The following is a 24,854-nucleotide window of genomic DNA, read 5'->3' as shown; positions in this document are numbered from 1 at the left end:
CTCAGCTCTGAGACCTCAGAGTCATTCTGTAGCCTGAAGTGCTAATTAAACCAGAGGAATTATGGATTTACTATTTATAGGTAGTGAAATTAACTAGGCCATGATTCGTGGGGACACAGGAGGAGATCTTGTCCTCTGAGATTCACATATTACATTCAACTTTTGTATTTTAAGACAGAACATGGGTAATGCATAGCTCAACTTTCCTAAGGCTGGGCCAGGGTAGTCTTGATGGAGCACAGCGGTGACGAAGGTGTTTGCCTCATTAAGACCCACAAGTAACCCCACTTCTGGCAAATGCTGCCCTCACTCAGTGGGTAAGGTCAAATCAATCCTTTTGAACCTATCAACAGCTTCAAAGGACCTATTTCAGACCTTTTTTCTATTATTTTAGGAGTTTTAACCAATAATAACAAGTCAATATGCTTTCACTGAATGTAAAAGGGAAAAAGGAGAAAGGAAGCCTGCAGAAACGCTTTTAAAAGGCACGCGGCTGGGTCTGCAGGTAGCTCCCGTTTTGCTTCCTCTACTGGTCAGAGTGGCTCTCCCTATATTGCCAAAACCAAACGGCTCTCAGGAGGCCTGGTGGTGTTGACAAACGTGCTGAAAGCGAGGAACTTCCAAGTTTCCATGTCAGAGACTGGCTGTGCATACCCGGGAGGCATCATTTAACCCCTCGCCATCAGTTCCCACCTCTGCACAATGAGGATAAACCATGGCGGAGCCTCTCCTGGGTACTGTGTGGATTGGCTAATTAAAGCTAATGAAGACCCTGGAAAGAAACAGAAAATACTATGTAAGTGCTGAGTATTTATGTGCCACTAACAGTCACAAAAATTCCTCAGGGACAAGATTCTATGCAGACAGCACACTCTCCATTGGTGATTACTAATCAGCCACTGCTTACAAAGAAAGCACTGCGTTTTCCGGAAAAGAAGCATCACACAGAGTTGTTCAACAACACCATCTTTATTCAAAAATATATATCTATGAGACATTTCAGAATATACTGCTGCCACCAATGGCAGCCTATACTTCTAAATAAAGTCCTAAATTAATATACAAATTTAAGCTTTAAAAATATTCTTTAAGAAAAACAAAACAAAAGCAAAGGAAGATTAAAGACTTTCTGAGGAATATGACCTAAAGGAAAGGTCCCTTGAGGCCTACGGATGCCCTAAGTAAAGAAACAACACAAACCAAAACCACCCACCCCGCCCCACAGACCACCTCTTACAGACAAGGAGAAAGGTTCACTTAAATTAAATGAAGTAAGCACACTTTGAGAGGTGAGGGAAAGAGAATAAAGATTTAAAAAAGCATTTCATTAAAACAAAACTAACTTCCTCACAGGAAGTCCACTAGTAACAGGTGTTAAGAGGCCAACACATTCATTTACATAATTGCTACAGGTTCATTTCTTGCTCTTGCTATAATAATTACACACCAATCGGTGGATAATAATTAACTCAGGTGGATAAAACATAGCAGTGGGCTGAATCCCTCATGCTGTCGTATTTTCACTTAGCTGATCAGAGCAAATACAGTCTTTTGCCTGGTTTGTGGCTGGCAAAATTTTGCCTCCTTGGTGAAAGCAGAGCATCCGAAGCAGGTCTGTTCAGAACCAGCTCCTGCACGACGCTGGAGCAGCACGGCAGGAGGGTGCGCACCAACAGCAGAGACTACAATTTATCTTGCAAGTTCAGTGAAGTCACCTACTGCCCTGTGGCCTCTGGGAGAAAAACCTTCTAGACTCATTAGTTTAACAATGACAGGACAATAGGCAGTGCCAGGAAGCCAGCCCCACACAGCTGCACCCACACCTGAGAAACGGCATCAGCACCACCAGGTTCTCCAGAGCCAAACCAGGCACCCGGCTCGACTTTTCCTTGTTGTCACGTCATGGTGCTCATGTGCAGGGGAGCTTCTGGAAGGGAGGCCTGTCATTCTGTGTAAAACACAGGCTATGTTTAACATGTAAAATGACATAGACTTTTGGTGATTCTAAAAACAGCAACTCAAAACGATGGAGACTCTCAAGCCCCCTGCACTGAATTCCTTCGTACAGGTCTTGGATCCAGCCTAGGGACCATATTCCTATTACACTATTGGGGCAAACTGTCTTCTGCCCTTTCCAATGTCAAAAACAGGCCTGCCAAATTTGAATGATTTTGGTTTGCAGGACTGATCTTTATGATACAAGATAAAAAGCCTCTCTAACCACATTATTTAGTCATAGTGTCAGCTGGCATGATAATGGAATTAAAAACCAAATCAATATACCCAACTTTCCCCTCCCCTGCCGAGATGAGCTGTTCAATAACATCTGATGCAAACGTTCCTCCTCCTCCTCACATGGGGACACGGACATGCGCAGTGGTGTGAAGTGATTGGCAGATGGACATGCTCAGTGTCCTATTGGCAGGGGAGATGTTCAAGTTTAGTCACCATACTGTGGACAACACCCACACAGTGGATTAAATGATCATCGGTGCCCTACTCCCAAAAGGGTCAGAGCCGTACCCCTGCAGAGCCCAGACTCAGCATGCCTCCATGTGGAGCCTTCATCTTTGGGGCCCACCAGTGCCATCCCTACCACCTACCTTCACAGCCAATAGGGGTCAGCAGGGTCCTGTTTTTAGGAACATGGAACCCTTGAGAAGTGCGGCCTGGGAAGGTTCTATGGAGGAACCAAGCAAGCAACTTGCTCTATGATCCCTGTTACTGTCTCCAAACTATGACTTTATGTCCCAGATCAGCTCTGAATCTTATTGCTAGATTCTCTGGTTTGGTTACAAAATGAATGCACCTAACCTTGACTACACAGCACTAGAGGAAGTAATGGAGGAGAGGGGAGGTTGAGCAATTTGGCAACTCTTTATGACAAAGCTGCCCGTCTGTTGTGCCACCAACCATTGGGGGAAAGATGGTAGACATGAAAGCTAACATCAGCAGAGAGAGCCCTGCAGTGGAAGCCTGTACCTCACCTGGACAAGCCCAGCTCAGAAAGGAGGTGCTGCTTCCATGCCACATGCTATCACAAAGACAGGTTCTTTTGAAAGGTTCCAGAAGTACACATGATTTTCCTAACTTTTTGGGAAAGAGAGAGCGAGCTAAGAATGGAAAAGCAATAGGGGCAGAAAACATGAAATGGGAGAAAGTGTCTGTGTTCTTTACAAACACGAATCTAAACTGAACTCCACTCACGCTCTGACCTGTGTTCAGGGTGAGAGGTTGCAGAGGAGAGTCGGAAATCAGAGGCCACGGTTCTTTCTTGAGGCGGAGGGATCAGGTGGAAGAAGAGCTAGAACCAGGACCAGAAGATCATTTCCAACCATGACTTGCCCTCCTCTCTCTGGCACAGATGGGAATCTGGGGCATGACACCTGTCCTAGTCAGTTGAAAAGAGGTCACCAGCAGAGGGCAGAGGGGCCAAGCCACCTGTGACGTTGGGCAGCAGCGAGAGGTCTGGCAAGCTCTGAATATGGGACTTCAGCTCCTTGCGGACCTGGGTGACTCGCGCGAGCTTCTGCTTGTATTCCTAGGGAGACAGAGAAGACACCGCATGAGCCTCTGCGCAGCACTCACCCTCCCGATCTCCCAGAACCCACCGCCCCGCTCAGCCTCGGCCATCACAGGGTTCTCAAGTTCTCAAAGAGCAAAGCAGAATGCCATGCTAGCCAGGCTGGGTTCAGGGGTATTCAGGTGAACACTTGCGCTCTGGGAGGAGAGGCAGTGACACTTAATATTTGCTTTCTTTTTTAATTGGTTCTCAATAGTTTTTAAAAGCTTATAAAACAGAGGCTCAAATTTTATAACTATTCTGAAGGCTCCATCTAGCCACGGTTAGCAAAATCACTCCAAAGCTGTATTTTCTATGGCAGTGCTTAGCGATAAACCCAGATTTATCATTTTTCACAAACAAGCACCACTTAAGATCAGAACACTCCCCCTGCCATGGCCTGTGTCCAGGATGGCCTTGTTCCATGCTGGGTAACCACAGTAAGGCCCTGACTAGGCCTGTGAGGTCCCTGCCCCTAGTTCCTCTAGACATGCAGCCGGACTTACCTTCCAAAGGCTCAGCATCACAAAGCCAATGCTCCGAGGTGAAGCAGGCCCTTGCTATCTCTGTGACAAACTCAAGGCCTTCTGAAAACTGCTGCTGCCCAAACTCACTCCTCACTCCTTCCCACCTCCACTCCTGTGCCCAGGCCACCGCCCACACGGGCGCTTGTCCAGGACAGACCTTAAGCTTAGAGGTGCACTTTCTCCCAATGCTGGTGAAGCCCTGCCTCCACCCCTGTCTACTTGCCTGGGAAAATTCTTTCCCTCATTTGGGAGCCAGGTCCGGATCCCAGCTGCTCCCACTCCCCGCTTTCCCTCGAATCCCTAGCAGGCGCTCTGGGCTCTCCCCAGAAACAGCCAATTTCCACATTCCTCTAAGGCATGGCTCTCCTGATAGGAAGAGGCTAGATTTTTCTTTCTTTCCTCAGCTCCCAGCAAAGGTATATATCATCTGTACAGAAAACTGGGCCACGTGAGATCTGTGTCTTAGGGACCCCTTGGGGCTTGTCTTTTTCCCTTCTAGGTGTTTCTGCAAGGCTAAGGAGGTTCTCAGGGCCGGACTCGGGCTGTGTAAAACCTCTCCTGCATTCAAGTAACCCAAAGCACAGGCTGAGACTCAAAGACCTGGCAGTGTTTGGGTTGGCTCTGCCTCTGACCTGCTGTGAGACCAGGGACGTGGTCCCCTCCTCTCCCTGTCTGAAAGGGAGGGAACTGAGCACACCACACAATGGACTTTAAGTTCTAAACTCCCTGATGCCAGACTCCTTCCACACACTGGAGGAGGCAGAGGGTTTGAGGGTTTGTGTAAATCATTAATGACTCCCCCATCAAACTAGTAAACTCTTGTAGGTCAGGACAAGACCCACCTGCTCCACCCAGCACTCACCATGTGCCCTGCAGGGCCAATTAAACTGCAGGTGTCTGGCACATTTGCCAAATGAATGACTAATACATGAAACAAACATTATGCATAAGCACAACATTCCTAGACTTGGGTCACAGTCGCCTTTCATTCTTGACACTGAAAGCTGACTTCGAACATGAGGTTCCCTTGTCTCTTCACATGAACATTCATGTGAGGTTAATCTAAAGCATGAAGACCAAGGATCTCTTTCCCAACATGGATTCATTTAATAAACCTCTCCTGAATGCCGAAGCAAAAAAGGGTAATAGGTACCATAACACTCGCCTCACCTCAAATTCTCTGCCCGAAACTGAGAAATGAAAGCCACCTCGACTCAGAGTCATCCACTCATGACAACCAAAGAGACTTCACTGGAAAGAGCTCACCAACAACCGTTTGAAAATCACCAAGTTTCTTATGAGCTGAGGGATCAGAAACCAAGGCTTTTTACCCCTGGGGGATCATCAAACTAAAAACTTACCAAGCTCATCAGGTTGAAAGCAAAGGCAGATGACTGATCAGACACCACCTTAAGATTCATGTAGGCAATTAAAAACAAAAATCCCACCTGCTCCTGTTTGGAAGGAGAGAGTGTGTGTGTGTATGGGGGGTACCCTGTCATGCTTGGGCCAATAGTATATCCTAGACATTGCCAAAGAAATTCTACTTAAATTAAAGGAAATATATTCCACAAGAAAGCCTTCTCTTAGGCCACTCTCAAAGCAGATGGATCCTGCCCACACCTCCTCTTGCCACACGTTCCTCTTTTTATAGGAGGAATAATTTAAGAACAAGCACCCAGGCTCAGAAGGAAGGTTTCCCAGAGAAGGAGTGAGTGTGGCCTCATTGACAACCATGGAATCCATCAAGACCGTAAAAACAACCCAAAAAGATTCACAGACCAGGAGGCTTAAGCACCTCAGCAAGGGTGACTTGGTACATATACTGAATAGCTAAACACAGGTAGAGACGGCCTTTAGAACATGTACCTGCCCACCAGAGATGATCGAAAGGCCTAGCTTAACGTCCCTAGGAAAGAAGGGCAGGTTAAAATTCATGGCAAGCCCTGAGCAGGTCAGGCTGTAGCTACAGGGATTCTGTAAGCCCTAAATAGACTCAGTAGTGACTAATCTGTGATCTCCCACCCTTTTATTTTTTAAATAGATTTAGGCTTTCCAAATAAAGTCAGCTATAAATATTGCCAGACTTCCAAAACACAAGAGTGAATTCAAGCAAAACTATCCTCCAAATACAACCTTGGCCTTTACTCCTCCTCCTTATGCTCCCTGAGTTGGGTCAGGCACTCCCTTGCTCGCTGCCTTTCTAGGTTATTCTCTTCAGTTATAAACAGGTAAAGGAGATAGAGCTCAGGAAAATCCAAGATTCTCTTGCCTTCTAGCAAAGTGTGGTCTGTGAGCTGTTGCTACAAGACTCCAAATGGTGCCCTCAGCAACTCGTACTTTTTCAGAAGAAATCCAGACCTCTTCCCAAGATGCCGCTAAAACCAACTTCATATGATGAGGCCATTTGGAGCCTTCTACCTCCCTACAGCGTGCTTTGTCCCACAGCCTCTTTGGCACACCAAGTGCCACTCCTGTAGAGAAATGATGGCAAGGCGATCAAAGTTCCTTGTTTAGGAGGCCTTATGCTTATTTATAATGTTGGACTAAGCCTGTAATCTAATACTCACGACACGCTGCCTGGTGCAGGATGGCGGTGCCGGGCTCCTGCCTGGCTGCTTCTCCCTGCACTCAGTGCACCCCAGCCACGGTTTGCACAGCTCCACCCCGCACCCTCATCTTCAGACACTTGCTTTCCAGTTAAGAGCAGACACGGCAAACCCAGGAGCCCTCTGCCTTTCCTTTCTTGCTCACACATAACCCAGACGAAGAGGCGAGGGCCGAGTGTACCCTGCTCACCACGGACCTGCCCTAAGGAGCGAGGAAACAGGGAAGAGTCACATCAGACCTGCTGCTACTGCCCTGCTGCAGGATCCCCAAGCTGGGGACAGGCACCTGTGATGAACTGCCCAGGTTTATCTGTCTGTCAAGAGATGTTTAAAATGTAGAATGTAAGGCCCAATGTGTAGTTCTGAGATAATGCCTAGGATTTAGCTCCTGGCAAAGCTTTAGAATTTTCACTTCACAGATTTTCTGAACTTGTAGGAGAAGATGTGTCTGGACATCCCTCTGCTTCCTGTGGATCCAGCTGACACGGTGAACTGATCATCATGGAGCACCGAGACAGCTCACTGAGGGAACAAAGCTTACACATTCTTTGCCTTTTATGGTCAGAGCAGTAAGCCAGACCAACACACTGCAGATGAGCTCTGAGATAAGAGGGTTAGAAATGACAGGAGCTGACAGGGCAATGAACTCTCTACAGGAATTTCACTTTCAAAACAAGCAATATCATAAATATTTCCTCAAGCAATTCATGTAAGAAATACTGATCAAAATGTAAATACTATCAAACTTATTCTCTTCCTTGCTAGGAAGTATTTACATTAGAAAAAACACATTAATAATAACATCATGGATGGGGTTTAACTTGGAAACCACTCTCCAGCATCCAGAATCAAGACTTGTATTTCCCTTTATGGTGCCCTGTTGTGCTGTTGGACATATGGTATATAAAAATCACCCCCTGCTCGGCTACCCCCAATTAACAGTCATAAAGGGTTATTATGCACGAAGCAGTTTATGAAGGCCCTGAATAAAGGTGACCTGCTATGCTGAATCTGAGTAGAAGAAGTGCTTCATTGCATGGAGCTTGAGAGTCAGCCAAAGAAGCTGATGGTCATTGGAGTAACCCTCCAGCCGGCCTGGAGCTTACCCAGTGCCACGAAGGTCCACAGGACCACACTTACAGATCTTGGTCTCTACTTAAACAATTTCATTTGTTCATTCATTCATTCATTCATTCATTCACTTACTCTTTAGAAAATACAACATATAAATTGTATTTGGATTGGTAATAAGAATGCTACCATTTTCTTCAGAGATCAATGTGGGAACAAAACCCATCACTGACCTGGCAACCTCTCTCAGCCAGCTCCATGCTCCCATGACTTAGTGGCAGCTGTGACATTTCAAACTGATACATTCTGGGATGTCACAGCAGGCTTAGAGCTGCTGAATAAGACACTGTGGAGGATACAAGGAAAAGAAGAAATTGTGGCCTCTCAGCTCCATGACCAAAACACACCAAGAATTTCCCAAAAGGAAAAAATGACAAAATAGCTAGAATTAGAGGAACATTCTCAGAGCACTCCAACCATCCATCAGAGTCGATGCAAATGGACTTTCTCAACTCGGAACAGCACCACAAAGTGTTTTCAGGTACTTCTTCCCTCCCAGAGGCCCCTCTACATCAGAGGCAATGAAGACAGATTTGACTGTCATAACAAAAACCCCAATATGACAGGGATTGGCAAAAGCAAGGGAGGAATAAAAAGTTATATTTCCACACACAGACTAACACAAATGAAACAAACTAAGTAAAAGCAATTTTAGGGCCAGGCAATTTTTCAAGCATTAATGTAATCATAAACCTAAATACATACAATGCCACAGACGTCTATAAAATGACTTAAAAATAATTATCTACAAAGAACAACAAGGCTTATTTACAAATTACTCAGTGGGGTCTCTCATTAGATAAAACCAAAATGCTAAAGACAATCTATAAGTTTTTTCCTCTAAAATTAACCATCAAAAAGGTATGGTTTGTTCAAGATCCTCCATAAACTGGCTTTCTCAGGGATCATTTTAATGGAGAGCTGGTTATTGATACTGTGCAAACATCAAAGGCACAGACCATTCACACCATCTCTCCCTTTGGGCTGAATACTGGGAGTCAAAAATCCTGAAGAGCAGGTTGAGAACAGAGTAGAAATGAAAAACTTTTCACACAAAATCACCTTCTCTGATGCTCACTGTGACTCTACTTGCTGGCGGGTCTACCCAAGCAGTCTAGAGTTTACTCCTCTGCATTTGGATATAACTCTCTCCATAAGCAATAAAAAGACCAATTCCCTTCCATCAGCAAACTAAAAAAGAAGGAAAATCCATGTTTCCCACCTCCAAAAGCCTGAGTACATCACATCCCTCCCACTGGAGGGAGGTGGCTGTGGCAAAATAGAAAAAACTCTGGTGAGTCAGAAAACCCAAGTCTGAGTCGTATTCTGTCACTGCCTGTGGTGTGACCTGGGATGAGACGAGAATGGGAACGATGCCTATGCTTCAGGGTGGGCCCCAGGCTGGGCTGAGGCCAGCACCTGCTAGGTGTTCAGTGTGAATTAACAGACCTAAGGGGGAGAGAACGATTGGCCTGCTCATATCCTAGTATTTCATGAGCAACACTTCATCTTCCTCATTTATAGATTAAGATGAGATATGCAGAATAGAATAAAAAAGTATTGTTAGTGAAATGCAAAATCCTTTCAACCAAACATCTGAGTATGTCCTTAAAATTTAGACATTAACTACAAGCTTCCTTAAGGAGAGAAAGGTCCTTTGGCACCTTTCTTCTTTAAAGGTCAAGTGTCAAGGCCAGAAAATAAGTCCCAGAATTTTTAAACTAGGTGGCATCATAGTCCAAATCCATCCAGCTATAGGCCCAGAGAGAAAGGAATTTGTCTGCAGAGCAAGTCCAGATCTCAATGGGAACACCCCCAAAGTGGAAGGAGTCCCCATTGAAGTATACTATGGCCTCGCCCAGAGATGAACCGAGCTGCCACTGTGCCTGCCACCCCGAAACCAGAGTGCTGGGCTAAGTATCAGGAGAGGACTGGGCACACAAGAGTGACTACGCAGACAGACACATGCAGGGGGACAATCAAACCACCCAGAAGCGGATCACAGACTGTGTGGGGCTGAGGAAGAGAGCTGAGACAGCACATGTGAGGGGCGGGCATACAGGCTGTAAGGGGTGGGGGTCTGTGGGAAGACTTCCCTTTGCAAATATTGTGTGACTTAAGATATAAAAGATGAACAGAAATTAACTAGGTAAAGATAAACGGGAGGAGCACTCAAGACAGGTAGAGAGAAAGGCATCCATAAAGCCCAAGACTGAAGCAGCAACATGGACAACACCACAGGACATAGCAAGAGACCCTGCTGAGGAGCTGCCAGGGGCCAGGCAGGGGTAGGGACGGGAGAGGGGCAAGGAGTTGGGTTCATATTTTAGGAGCAAAGAGAAGCCATTTAAATGTATAAGCAGGGGAATGACAAGTTCTAAGCTGTATTCTCAAGTCATCACTGGGGTGCCATGGGAAGGCATCGTGGGGCCTAAGAGCAAACAGATGGATCAATAATGAGGCCAGGCGGAAACACGCAAGGGAGGGGCGGGGATGCGTGAGTTTGAACTAACCTCCAGGTAGAAGTGGAGACAGAGTCAAGAAAAACCAAGCGGAGAAAAATTGCAATGGCCTGGTGACTAACCAGCTGTGGAAGACAAGGATGGGAGGGCAATCTGGCACAGGTGCAGCCGAGGAACTGAGGGGGCTGGAACAAGAGGAGGCTGACACGACGGATCAGAGTGGGAACAATTAGGGAGGAACACTGGGTGGGGTCTAGGGTCTGGTTCTGATGACTAGCAATGCCACTCTCTGAGTGAGGTTAAGAAGAGGAAAGGACCGGAAGACAATGGTCTGTCTTGGCCATACAATTGGAAGTGTCTGGGCTAGTGACGTCATCAGCTCATAGGTGGTAACTGAATCCACTGTTAAGTGTGATCACTCAAGGAAAAGGTCCAGCATGAGAAAAAGGCGAAGGGCATACGTGTGCAGGACTGAGAAGAGAAAAGCTTCCTGAAGCATAAAACAAGTCGACCAGAACAGCAACAGGTCTAAAGAGACTAGAGAAGGAAAACGGGAAGGTGTTAAAAAAACAAACAAAAACTCCACACAGTATTAAATGCTACTGAGGGGGGCCAAAATGAGAGAGAACAGAAGACAGAGACTGAGAATGTCTTTGGGGTTTTGAGATTAGACTGCTGGATGGGGGGCTGCCCATGCTGCTTCAGAGGACTGAAGATACGCATGCCAAGCTGTGACGCACAAGGGCAAAGGGACATGGTGTGGTTGGAAAGGGACAGTAGAGTAGAAGATGTGCTCATCTTTTCAACATTAGAGTGGCAAGGCAGACTGCGTGCCAAGGACACCCTCAAGCAGCCTGCTGGAGGCTTTTTCCACAAATAAGAAAGTCAACTGGCCCTAAAGGTCCTGCACGCCAAGGACAGGTGGAAATTAAGAATTTCAGGTGAGGGTACGGGAAGCTGTTGCCCAACATGAAAGTAAAGTTGTTATTTTATAAAAAGAAAAAAAATCACATCAATGATAAAAGGCCACAGGGACCAACAGGCACCAGTGGAGAAATCCAGGAAAGGCCTGGCATAGGCACCAAGGGTCTCATTATGGAACTACCATCGGGTCAGCAGCTTCTTTATGCAAACGACTTCTAGTAAGTCTCTGCCCCACAGAAGAGAAAAGCTGTGAACAAAATAAAAGGCCTTGGAGAGCACCTGACACCTCACTCCAGGCATCGTGGAGAAGTGGGTGTATCATCCATAACCACTGTCCAAGTCCCAAAAAGGTTCAGAAGACTGCTGGTAAATTATGTTGAGCTGAAATTTGCAAAGTTATTGTGCTTGAAATTCTCAAAGCAGCTAACGACTGAATTAAGCAGAGAGTTGAGCACCCTTTTTCATCACGATGTTTAAAGATGAAGAACCTAAATAAGGAATAGAATAAATAAGGAGGTAGGCAAAACTATAGCAGCAGTTGACTGGTGCCATCTTTTCCTTCTTTTTGGTACCTGGGAATGAACTCAGGGGAGTTTACCACTAAGCCACATTTCCCAGTTTCAGCCCTTTTTATTTTTTTTAAGACAGGGTCTCACTAAATTGCTGAGGCTGGCCTTAAATTTGTGATCCTCCTGCCTCAGCCTCCCGAGTCATTGGGATTATAGGATTGTGCTACTGTCTCTGGCTGGTACCATCCTTTTTACATGAAGCTTTCCACAGTTTTGGGGGCTCATGGATTTTGACTGTACAGGTTTCGTTTTGACTTCTGATAATAAAGGACATTTCTGCCCTAATCACAGAAAAAGATGTTTCTGATCTTATTTCAAGTCCTACATTTTTATATACAGAAAAAGAGATGTAACTTCCAAGATTGCAAAGGATCCCGTCCATCAATTTCACTTTCTCCAAAATCCCTACCTGAAGTGGCAGAAGACCCACCTTAATCATAGGAGGAACATTCATAAAGGTCTTTGCTCAAAATAACACTGGGTCAAACAGACAGTTAGCTACTGGAGTTCAAATTTCTGTAATCTGAACCCTCCTCTCAAAATTATGCTCACTCAAGTCAATGTTATAATAAGTATCTGCTATTTTCCCACAGCTGTCTCAAATGTAAACAAGATCATTTAAAAGCCAGAAGAAAGCCCCATTTGTGTAATTAACTATTCAATATTTACTCCTTCATAAAACAAAGACTTAACTTGGAAAGAGCTATATATGAAAGCTTGATGAAATCCTAGAATGCTTTGAAAAAGAATGAGCCCTCTTGAGGCAGGAATGCACACTGGTAGCAAAGACCCTGAAATGCACACAAACTTCAGTGGACATAAAGACAAGCAGACATCTGCACATACACAACCCCTTCTGGAAATGACCTGAAGACTAGCCCAAAGACAGGAGCTCAAGGCAGAGATGCTCTAAACGATTACTGAGTATCCAGCCACAGACATGTAAGCAGCCATTAAATATGTTTACAAAGTTTTTGTTAACAAGGGAAAATAATTACATTAAGTAAAATAAATGGAAAACTATTTGCACATTCTAATTTTAGAGGAAAAAATAAAGGAAATATATCAAAAATAGTCAATAGAGCTAGGCGCAGTAGCACACACCTATAATCCTAGTGGCTTGGGAGGCTGAGGCAGGAGGATTGTGAGTTCAAAGCCAGCCTTAGCAAAAGCTGGGTGCTAACTAAGCAACTCAGAATGCAAAAAAAGGGCTGGGGATGTGGCTCAGTGGCTGAGTGCCTCTAAATTCAATCCCTGGCACCCTCACCCAAAATAGTCACCAGATTTTGAAAGAAATCATGATGATTTTTAAAAAATATTTATTTGCTAACTTTCTTTTGATGAAACAACTGAGTGTTAGGTGAATATGATCAAGGGCCCAGATGTTTTACTTGTATATGTACTTTTGCACTAATACACTAATATACTCAGTAAGAGGTGTTCCAGGAAGCAGGGATTAATGCTGCCTACATTGGGCTAGAGGTGCAGCTCCAGGTACACAGCTTGCCAAGCATGCACAAGGCCCTGGGTTTGATCCCTAGCAGTCTCAAAAAAAAAAAAAAGAAAAGAAAAGAAAAGGGGGGTTGTGCTATAGATATGAAAACAATACAGATATGAAAACAGAGCTTTGAAACCATGTCACTTTTTCATTGTGAAGTCTCAAGTACTGGCAAACCATGTCATTAGGTCATCAAGTATATGAAGTACATTTTCTTACTCCTGGAGTGAAAAGAAATATCCCAAATTTCATACCGTAATAAAGAGCATACACACACACCCTGATACATAAAACCTTCAGATATAAATCTGGAGAGTCAGCAGGGACCAAAATGAATAGAAGGAATCTAAGGATCGGATGAAGCTGCTAAACTTCCTATCACAGAACCAATGCACCAACTCAAAAAAGTCCCCACACACTGAAAGGAAGTCTGAGGGAAAAAAAGACCCCCCACAACTGTGTAAGGGATAAAAAGACAGAGACAGCAAGCCACAGCCTGCTGCATGGGAGAGGAGTGGAGTACAGGCCCCTCCCACCATCGCCAGATAGGTGTGAGCAGATCAACCTGATCCTACAGCTGCCCAGATGCTGAAAGTGCTGTTGGTCCAGCAGGGAGCACTGGGTGCTAAACAACAGTAGTGTGAAGGCCTAGGGGCAGTGTGCTGGTGCTACTAGGGCCTCTCAGGCCCCAGGAAACACAGTGGATGATCACTGCAGTTGGCAGATTCCAGTATTGGTCCTTGCTGACTTTCTTTGTGACCTTGAGCAGCTCACATAAACCCTGAGCTTAGTTTTCTTATCTAACATGAAGATTAGACCACCTGCTTTCATCTGCATCTACTCTAAGAGACAATGAGATAGTGGCTCTGATCATCATGGGGGAGAGAACTGACTCTAAAGTTGACAAAAAGGAGCTCTCTCTCTCCACCTACTGCCTGTCCCATTATTGAAACAAATGCTTCTAACCATCTGCACCCTGCAGGAAGGTGGGGGATGCTGCCAAAAACAACAGACGGCCATCAGTTTGGTTTAGTACCCCATCAGCTGCAGCCAAAGAATTTCTCAAGTTGTAATAACCACAATGCAAACAAAATATGAAGAGTCACAAGGCAGTGCTGGATTCTAGATCACTCCCCCCTTCCCAGCTGCTCTGTCAGAAGCAAAGACTCTACTCTGAGTATTCATTACAGCCAAGTGGGAGGTGCCAAGCTGGGGAGAAAGAGCAGCAGTCCTAAGTTCACTGAGGCCCACCCAGCCCCCAACATCAGAGCAAGAGATGTCACTGGCACAGCTGGAGGGCAGGCCTCTGTAGCAGAGTGGACTCTCTTACACTTACAGAGGTCACTCTGGAATGCTTTCACACAGCCATTTTAATCTCCCTACATAAGATGTCATTTCTCTACAAGAAGATTCTTGGGAATTGCTTAATTGATTCAACTTTGGCTACTCCTCTGCGCAGGATATTTTCCTGCTGTTTATTTCATTGAGTCAAGTTTAAACTAAACAATACAAACCTGATGGAAAGTAACCAGATGTCTGGCCTGAATTCTAACATCTCCTCTGGGTCTGAGCTGCTTCACCAATTCAGAAATCAAGCACACGATCTCTCAGGTTCCTTACAACTCCAATAATTCTGCAAACAACTTCTCTCACTCCTATTCAAGGCCTCTGTGTCCAGGAGAGAATTAGCACTGACTACTGCAAGGCCACCCTACTGCCCTTGATCTGTGGTCACTGATACTTATGGCATCTAGATAAGGCCTATATGTCAAATGCACCAGTAAGGGACACTCCAGGATGCTTCTGAAAATCCTGTAGCAGACTTAAATAAATGGAAAGACATCTCTTATTCATGGATTGAAAGACTTAAGATTGTTAAAAGGGCAATACTTCCCCAAATGATTTATAGTTCCTATATTAAAATTAAATATACAATCCCTATATTAAAGTAATTAGAATATACAATCCCTATATTAAAATTACAATGGCCCTTTTGGTTCTCTTCAAAAATGGAAAAGCTGATGCTCATGTTTATATGGAATCACAAGAGATCCCAAGTAGCCAAAACAACACTGAAAAGAACAAAGTGTGGAGATTCGATTTAAAACTTGCTACAAAGCTATAGTGATTGACTGTGGTACCATAGGACTAGAGACATGGTCAATGGTACAGAATGGAACAGTCCAGAAACAAACCTACAAATCTGTGGCCAATTCATTATTGACAAGGATGCCCAGAATTCTACTGAAGGAAAAAAATAGTCTCTTCAACAAATCCTACTGGGGCAGATGGATGACTACATGCAAAAAAGTGAAGTTGGCCCCCCTATCTCACAACATACACAAAATAAACTAAAAAATGGATCAACAATCTAAATGTGAGAGTTCAAACAATAAAGTTCCTAGACAAAAATAATACAGAAATAAAACTTCATGACTTGGGATTTAGCAATGGGTTTGTTAGATGTGACACTGAAGTCAAGAGCAACAAAAGAAAAAATAGATATACTGGAACTCACCCCCCCAAAAAAAAAAACCCTTAAACTTTTGTATGTCAAAGGACAGTATTAAGAAAGGGAGGTGAGGATACAGCCTGGTGGCAGAGCAGGTACCCGGCATGTGCAAGGCACCAATATAAGAATGGATGGATAGATTGGGTGGGGGGAGGGGAGGCATGCAGGCAGAAAGAAAGAAAAAAACTACAGAACAAGAGAAAATATGTGCAAACCATCTCTCTGATAAGGACATAGTATCCAGAATACTTAAAGAACTCTTAAAAGTCAAATAAAAACAATTTCAAAATGGGCAAAGGACTTGAATATTCTCCAATGAAGATATAAATGGTCAACAAGCACATGTAAAGATGCTCAGGGCCATTAATAATTAGGGAAATGAAAATCGAAATCACCATGAGATACCATTTCACATTTATTAGATTGGCTAGAATAAAAAGACAGTAGGTGTTGGTGAGGATGTGGAGAAATTGGTAGCCCTGTACATTGCTGATGGTAATATTAAATGGTGCAGCTATTGTAGAAAACAGGTTCCTCAAAAAGTTAAACATATGATCCAGGGACTCCACTACTAGATACACATGCCCAAGAGAAATGAAAACATATCCATACAAAAACTTGTATATAACTGTCTCAACAGCAATATTCCTAATAACCAAAAAATAGAAGGAATTCAAATGTCTAAGATAGACTGTGTCAGATACATGTAACAATTGATTCTTACTCTAATAATAATTATTAATCAGCCATAAATAGGAATGAAGTACTGATACATGCTATACCATGAATAAAATTAAAACATTACACTAAATGAAAGAGGCCACACAGAATTAGATAAAATATCCAGGACAGGCAAATCCATCAAGACAGAAAGTGGTTGCCAGCAGCTGGGAGAAGTGAGGCATGAGGAGTCACTGCTTAATGGAATGGGGTTTTCATCTGAGGTGATAAAAGTGTTTTGGAATTTTACAGTTGGTAGTTGCACAGTATTGTAAACATGCAAAATGCCAATGAAATCAACATTCTTTAAAATGGCTAATTTCATATAAATTTCATCTCAACCAACAAATGTGCTGCTACATTACCCAAAGCTCTTCCCTGTGTGGCACGTAACCTATGTGCCTGACCGTGCAGCATGTGTACTACAGAAAGGATGCCCCCTTCCAGTTCTAGACCACTGACGGATGCAAGACCTAAATACAAAGAACTGATGTTGAGAAGGTAAAATTGCAGGTACCTGTTTTTATCTTTTTTTTAAAAATTTATTTTATTTTATTTTTTTAAAGAGAGAGAGAGAGAGAGAATTTTTTTAATATTTATTTTTCAATTCTAGGCGGACACAACATCTTTGTTGGTATGTGGGGCTGAGGATCGAACCCGGGCCGCACGCATGCCGGGCGAGTGCGCTACCGCTTGAGCCACATCCCCAGCCCCCTGTTTTTATCTTTAATGCTTGTACAAATAGGTCTCTTTCTCATACACACATACACAAACTCCTTATTCTGATGGCTCCGATGAATATACCCTTATCACACTTTATCCAAAAAGACAAGATAGGAAGTCTCTCCAATCTAGTCAGAATAAGGCTTGTGGGCTTTAGAAGTCACTTGTGGTAACAGACCCGACAACAACAAACCTTTCCTTCTTCTAAGCAGTGACATTTCGAGGTTTTTCTGGCATCTTTGACCTCTACCTTTTTTAATGGACACTTTTTCAGAGCTTCACATCCTTAGCCTCAGGTCTGGGTGGCCACACACACTTCCTTCCACGTGCCACCATTTCTAAGTTTCCTCACGTTCATGACAAAGCATTGCAGACCTTCAGCTTTCCCTCTAACCTTGCCTAGAATTTAAGGGGAAGGCAGTAGGCCAATGTCAACCATGACGCCCAGAGGCAGGAGAGGAGGGTCTAAAAAATTATCAGCTCAAAATGAACCATGATTCTACTTAAAGGAAAGAAGTAGCACAAAGAAGAAAACCCAGAGGAATTTCTATCAAACAGCCACTTTTTTTTCCTAACATCGTCTTTACAACCAAAAATTAGATCAGATATGTTAAAACCACTCAATGTAACCTAAAAATAACTTTTTCTTTATTGGAAAAGTCACAATAAATGATGGATTTCAGTCATAGAACAAGTATTTATTGAGCAACAAATATGTTCCTGGCACTATGAGAGCAAAGAGCACACAGTCTAGCACACTTTGGAAGCCTTGCTGAAGGCATATGGTATTCAGGAGCAGCCCATGCATTTGATAATCCACCTAAACATCTCATCAAATTAAAATATTCTTAGCATTTTTCTTGGTCTGTTTTAATTAAGATACAATGAGGTAGAATATTCTCCTTCCTTATAACACTTCTCATATTCTGTGTTATGGCCTTGTTTGCTGCAGTGTCCCCTAGTGGGACAGGGCTTTGAGCAGAGGAGTACAGCTTGTCCACCATGACTAACAGGTGCTGCTGACTCTATGAAAGCACATGCAGCCCCTTAAAGACAGAGACCCTGGTTCCTGCTGGCATCTCCAGCACCTCCTTCCCTCATCTTGTCTTTATCTTTCTTCACAAACCTAACTTGACCAGTCCAGAGGATCCCCTTTATAAATATAATTCCTTTCTAACAATTGCTATTTCCTTTTACAAGAAAAGTTTTAATGCCTGACAGGATGTCTGAATTTACCTTCAGCCACAATCAGAATTGTTACTTGTATTCTTAATTTCACTACAAATAATCAGTTGGTTTTGGTTTTATATTCACCTAGGCTGTTTATACCAGAATATGATTTCCTTGAAACATAATCTCTTCCTTTGAGCCCTAACTGCCCCTCCTAGATCCTAGGCTCTGAATCAGCATATTCCCTACCTTGAAGTTTGGGACTCACTAAATATCTAGCACAATATTTTGAAGTTTAGGACTCACTAAATATCTAGCAAAATATTTTCAAGTGAAAGCAAAAAAGAGATGCTTATTACATGAAGCAGGATATAAACTTAAAAGAAAACACAAACAAGCCCAAGTGTTAACAAATTAGAACTTCTGGGGGAAAAAGCATGCCAAATGAATTGTTTTTCCAAAGAATTCCATGTATTTACATACGGAGGGCAAAGAAAGGATTAAAAAGAAAAGATTTAATTCATTAGTTTTAAAATAAGGACTGGCTGTGTTACAAAAATAAAGGTTAAAAAAACAGATATATCTTATGTACTCTCCCCATCAATAAGAGATTTAGGAGGATTTGGAGAAATTCAGAGTATTAATGCATCTTTCAAGTTGCATGTCAGGTTTCACCATCACTTCAAGGATGTATAGAATAAAACCAGTCTATTACAAACACATGAGAGAGAATCTCAGCTTCTGCAGGGCAGGCTGTTCATGGTTTTGGTAAGCATGGACAAAGAACCACCAGCTCTTGCCGTCTTGTAGTTTAGCTAGTCATTTGCACATTTCACTCTGTTTTTACTTTGGCTCTGCTCAAGTGGCTGAGAGACAGTTTGGTAGGAGAACTCTTAATTCAGACTCTGTGCTCTGCAGTGCTGGGACCTTCCTGTTCTGCTAAAGGACCAGGATTCCAATGTCATTCCACAGCATGAACTAGCAAAGGGACGTGGGCTAAAAGGCTACAGAACAGACCCAAATCTCTGATCCATTTCTGTGTCTCATATGACACCCATCAAACCACTCGTTCTACAGAAACCAAAATGATTCCCCAAGAAGTCGACAGGAAAGTGCAACTATGTGTTGAGAGTAGGGGGTGGGGGCAGGGGGGCAGAACAAAGAGTTAACTAGCTCTACCAACAGTCTCCTTCTCAAAGACTCTGTCCTCTACGGTAGCTTGCCACGTTCTACCCAATAACAGCTGCTCATGATAATCAATGTCTGACAGATCAGAGAAAGCCCTTAATGTGTCGCCAAGGGGCAGTTCAACAGATGGCATGGTGACTTACAACCAGAATCATTAATTACACTCTCTGATTAGTCCCAGGGCACAGTGCTGAAAATGCTTTCTCAGTGAAAGATGAGCATTTCAGATAAATGACCGTCTGGTACTGCCTGCAAAACTCCCTTTAGGATTTCTGGTCAGCGCCAATTTCTACATTTTTACAGTTGTTACCCACCTTCCATGTTCAGGTTGGTTAGGGATATGGAGTCCCCACCACCACCGGCCATCTCAGCTCCCACAAGCACTGCAGGTAAGGATACGGTGAAAAGTGCCACCACTCATTCCCCTCTCAAGCCAGCTGACTGTGGGTTAAGAAACATAGTCAGCACTAGTTCCATGTCCCCTCCCTGAGTGCCAGGGAACATGAAGGAGTGGGCTGGCTTTCCCTTTCCCTCATCTCCTGAGTGGGCTCTCAGAATATAATGTGACTGGTTTTCCAAATCAGAACGGTCCTCCCTTCACAGAACCATTGACCACAGCTCTTTTCTATGTATCTTAAAAAGAGAAAAGTAGACACTCCTAACAGAAAGGAGGCCTAGCAGCTTAAGGCAACAAAATAATCCCCAAATGTCCACACTGCTGACTCTGTTATCCCATGGGACTAGGTACTGTGTACTTAATTAAGAAGCCAAATAAGTGCATGGTGAGGAAACACTTCTCAACTTGCTCCCGAGGGCACTCAGACTTATGCCCTTGGCCCAGGGTAGAAATGAGTTCCTTTTTGACAGTTTGAGAATCTAGCTCCAGATACATTACAGAAGCCTGGTGTAATTACTGTGGCACACCTGTAATCCCTGTGATACAGGAGGCTGAGGCAGGAGGATTGCAAGTTTGAGACCAGTCTTGGCAACTTAGAGACCCTGTCTCAAAATAAAAGGGTCTGGGGATGTAGCTCAGTGGTAGAGCACCCCTGGTTCCAATATTTAGTACCATAAAAACTAAAAAAACAAAACAAAAAATTACTGTGAAATTTTAGAACTGACATAGACAGAGCATGGAAGCAGATAATGTATTTGCCTTAGCAGAGATATAAGAAATAAACCCCAAAATGACCCAAAATAAAAAAAAAAAAAAAAAATTAAAGCATTTCCTAAATATCACCAAATAAATATTCTTTGATTTTGCTGACCATTTCTGTACTTCGATTTTTTTTTTTTTTTAAATGAGGTTAAACTAAAGTAATATTAAGGTCCTAAATGCTGTCATGAAGAGTTCACTGTTTTCTATAATCCAATTAGTTCTTTCCTGGACACATGAAAACATGACTTTGATTTTTAAGTAGGCTCAAATAATGGATGTTCCCATCATCTTTTTTTTCCTGGTTATCTTAGGGATATATATACCCCCAGCCCTTTTTAATTTTTATTTAGAGGCAGGGGCTTGCTAAGTTGTCCAGGCTAGCCTTGAACTTGTGATCCTCCCACCTCAGTCTTCCAAGTAGCTAGGATTACAGGCATGTGCCACAGCACCTAGCCATCTTACAAATTTTTAAAAGATAAAAATGTTAACTAAGATATTTAAAAAAAAAAAAAAAAAGAAAAACACCCTCCCTACAGGAAGGGAGCCTCAGGCAGCCTGGTTCTGCTTTGCAATGTACTCACTTCCAGCTTTTTCTCCTTTTCTGACAACACGTCTTTCTGGTTCTGGGTGTACTCCACGAGCATCCGAGCCAGCTGGCGCCTGTCTTCCAGTTCCGCGGCGAGGCGCCCGTTATATTCTGCTAGTAACAGACATGCTTCATCTACTGTTTTTGAAAGACGTTCAGCTGCCTCTTTGTCTGAGTAAAAATGAGACCAAAAAAAAGAAACAATAGAAATCACACAGGTACAACTGCAAACATTTCTGAGGGGAGATTTGCAGTTTCTCTCCCATTATGGATTCCAAAAATAAGCCAGAACCTATGGACAAACAATGAGCTGGCTGGCAAGAAACCCAAAGGCTCTGTCTGACTCTGTCAACAAGACAGGACATTCCTGAATCACCTGAAGGGAGGCAACTGTACAGGGGAGAAATCTGGCAACAATGTTTGAACGCCCATTCCTGCAAAAGCTCTCTGAACAAAACAAGCAAAAATATAATTAAGGTCACCCATGAAATACTTTTTCCTCATCTGAGAAGTTCAAGGGCTTTTGCCTATGTTTTTCATTAAATATTCTTTTTATATCCCTCTGAAATTAAAAAAAAAAAAAACACTCATTGTTTCAGTGTGGAAACAGACAAAATATGATCAATGAGAATTCAATATGTGGTCAGCTGAGAGGTTCAATGTGGTCAGTAGAGTTGGGCCTCAAAGTCAGATCTCTAAACCTACCTCTTCAACTATGAAAACCTGAAACCTGAACTCTTTTCCTGAATTCAGCAAAATAAAGGTTCTGATAAGGAGCAGAGGCTTTCAAATGTTTTTGAACATGACCCACCATAGAAATATATTTTATGTAAACACATAGAAAAATAAACATTTCACAAAACAGTACTTACAATTACTTTGTGCCAAGTGTTCTTTCATTCTACTCCGCTTTTTAAAAAGGGTTGGTCATTACCTACTGGACAGAACTCATGTCCAATAAATGGCTCCCAACCCATGCTTTGTGGAGGGGGAAGAAACAAACCTGTCCTGAGCAATAAGAAAGGATATCTTTGGTAAGAAGTGGAACAGAGACTCAACACAAGGAAATGAGAAGAAACAAAAGGAAGATTTGTATTTATAAAGAACTGCTGTAATTAATTATGTGTGGTGAGATTAGGACTTGAAATGTGTTACTTCTTATTCTTAAAAGACCTTTAAAGATCAAAACAGTAGGTAAATGCTTTGAAACAAAAAGCTCCAGACTCCAACAGTTCCATGAGACAACTAAAAAGTGAGTTCCTGGTGATACACATCTGTCACAGGCTGTCCGAGGTGAGAGACCTTGGCATTCTTCGGGTAACTGAGATTTAAGAATTTGTACCATCATATCTGTTTGGCAAACAGCATACATGCCTCCTTAACATGAATACTGGGAGGTGAACTGGTGAGGCGTTCCCAACTGGGCCTGATGCCAAGATCAGACACTTCCACCTCCTCAGGGACAAGGAACAAAAGGATGTTCTGGGTGAAGGGAAAGAGTGAGCAAAACAGGGCCCAAAGAAAGGGCCTCCATCATGGAGGGCAGAGAGGACTAGGACTCTTCTTCCACATCAGTGAGGATGGTCTGGGAACAAACTGTTGAGGAAAGCAGGCAGGCTAGTTTTAGCTTTATCATTGCTTGATTAACTGACTTTTTTTTTTTAAGTGGTTGATTCATTAAGATGTCTTAATGCCTGGGGAAAACGACAAGGAAATCACTAACTTTTAAGATTTAAGATTTTTTAAAAAATCAATTCTCACCCTCAAGAACCGCACAAAGGAAATAAATCATTTGCCCAAACAACTGCAACTCAGAAAAATAACTTTTTATTGTTTAAGGAGTCATAAAAAATTGTAGTCCAAATGTAGAAGCAAGATCTAGCTTCGGGGACTTACCTGTGACTGTGCTCTGGCACCTTGCCCTCCCTAACGAGCCAGATGAGCACTTGTGAGCCTCTGTGGTCACCCTCCACCTGTGCATGGACACCACATACCTCCCAAGCTGATGTGAAGACTGTGTGACAGTCCTGTATTTCCCTGCCTAATGGATTCCTCTCCCCTTTCTGAAGCATTACTATCAACATATCAATGGACAGTATGTGTTCCAGCCACTCTCCAGCCACTGCCCATTTCCCCAGTCCTCTTTCACAGAAAATTCAAAGGTTGTCTCTACCCCTTGTAACTACCACTCTCCTCCTACACCACTAAATCCACTCCAATCAGGACCCCCACCCCCACCCCGTATTGTGGATGGAACCCAGGGGTGCCTTATCATTTAACTACATCCTCTTCCTTTTTGCTTTGTATTTTGGGACAGGGTCTTGCTAAGTAGCAGAGGCCAGCTTTAAACTTGCAACCCTTCTGCCTCAGCCTCCCAAACTGCTGGGATTACAGGTGTGCACTACTGCAACCAAGCTTTAAAACCCATCAATCCTGTGTGTTCAGTCTCTCAACCAGCCGAACAAATACCTGAGCTCTTACTGAGTGCAGTGGTTCTCAGAGATAGCAGGTGACAAAGAGGACAAAAACTCTGCCCTCCAGGTAGGAAGAGAAACAACACATAATACTGTATGCAGAGGGGAAAGAATGGGTCACTGGGGTGGGGCAGGGGACACAATTTTCAATAAGGTGGTCAGGGTAAGCTTCACTAAAGTGATATGCAAACAAAGGCCTGAAGGAAAGGGACACCACAGAACAGCTAATAAAAGGCTCTGAGAGGGGAGGGTACCTGGGAAGGAGCCCAGAGGACAGCGCAAAGGGAAAGTGCTCAAAGTCCATAAGATAATAGGTCCAGACTGTGGGGCAATGAAAGCCTCCGGCTCCTACTGTAAGTGATGAGCAGAGTCCTTGGGATTTTCTGAGCAGAGGGTGACACGATTCGACTTTTGTTTAAGAGGACCATTCTGGTTATTACGTTGAGAATGGGATGAAGGTCAAGGATGGAAGAAGTGAGAAGACTGGGAAGGAGGCTACTGCAATAATTCCAGTGAGGATGGTGGTGACTTGTGCCAGGTAGCAGCAGAGTCGCTGACAAGATATCAGGTACTGGTTTTGGTCCCAGTCAATGGGAATAAGGAGTGGGCCCCACTGAGATGTGAAGACCATGAGAGAAATAAGTTTCAGAGACCAGTTTGGGGCAGGTTAAGTTTAAAATGCCTATAAAGACATCTACTAAAACTGAGCAGGAGGTTGTATGTACAGGTCTCAAGTTCAAAGGGAAGGTCAACACTGGAGATTAAATTAGGGGACATCAGTACGAAATTATCTAAATTCATGAGACTAAGTGAACAACTGCCAGTGAAACTAACTGCAGAGGGCTAAGTACTTAACACTAGGTGAACAAGGAGAAGGGAAGAAACAAGCAAGGAGGGAAAAGACTCGGTCAGAGGGAGGGGAGGAAAGCTAGAAGAATGTGGGGTCCTAAATGACTACTGCTGCTAAAACCAATTATTACCAGGACCCCTTCCTCCATCTCTAAAGCACATTCCTGCAATCTCTATCTCCTCATCTGACT

At 43.4% G+C, this 24,854-nt stretch overlaps 1 protein-coding gene across 4 annotated transcripts in view; it reads right to left on the bottom strand.

Moving 5' to 3' along the window:
* Positions 1 to 950: 950 nt before the first annotated feature.
* Positions 951 to 24,854, bottom strand: part of Rprd1b (regulation of nuclear pre-mRNA domain containing 1B) — a 50,618-nt gene continuing 26,714 nt past the window's right edge. For 2 of the 4 annotated variants that reach the window (XM_027945296.3, XM_027945297.3), the window contains exons 6-7: positions 21,336 to 21,511; positions 951 to 3,541 (exon numbers count right to left, since the gene is read on the bottom strand). In XM_027945296.3, coding sequence (XP_027801097.1) covers positions 3,392 to 3,541; positions 21,336 to 21,511 — 326 coding nt within the window. In that variant the 3' untranslated portion in view covers positions 951 to 3,391. The remainder of the gene's footprint in view (positions 3,542 to 21,335; positions 21,512 to 24,854) is intronic. The other 2 variants (XR_003584085.3, XM_027945298.3) reach the window with 2 other exon arrangements.

The sequence above is a fragment of the Marmota flaviventris genome, chromosome 2 (genome assembly GCF_047511675.1).
Source record: "Marmota flaviventris isolate mMarFla1 chromosome 2, mMarFla1.hap1, whole genome shotgun sequence".
NCBI lineage: Eukaryota > Metazoa > Chordata > Mammalia > Rodentia > Sciuridae > Marmota > Marmota flaviventris.
This window is presented reverse-complemented; position numbering and strand designations above follow the sequence as displayed.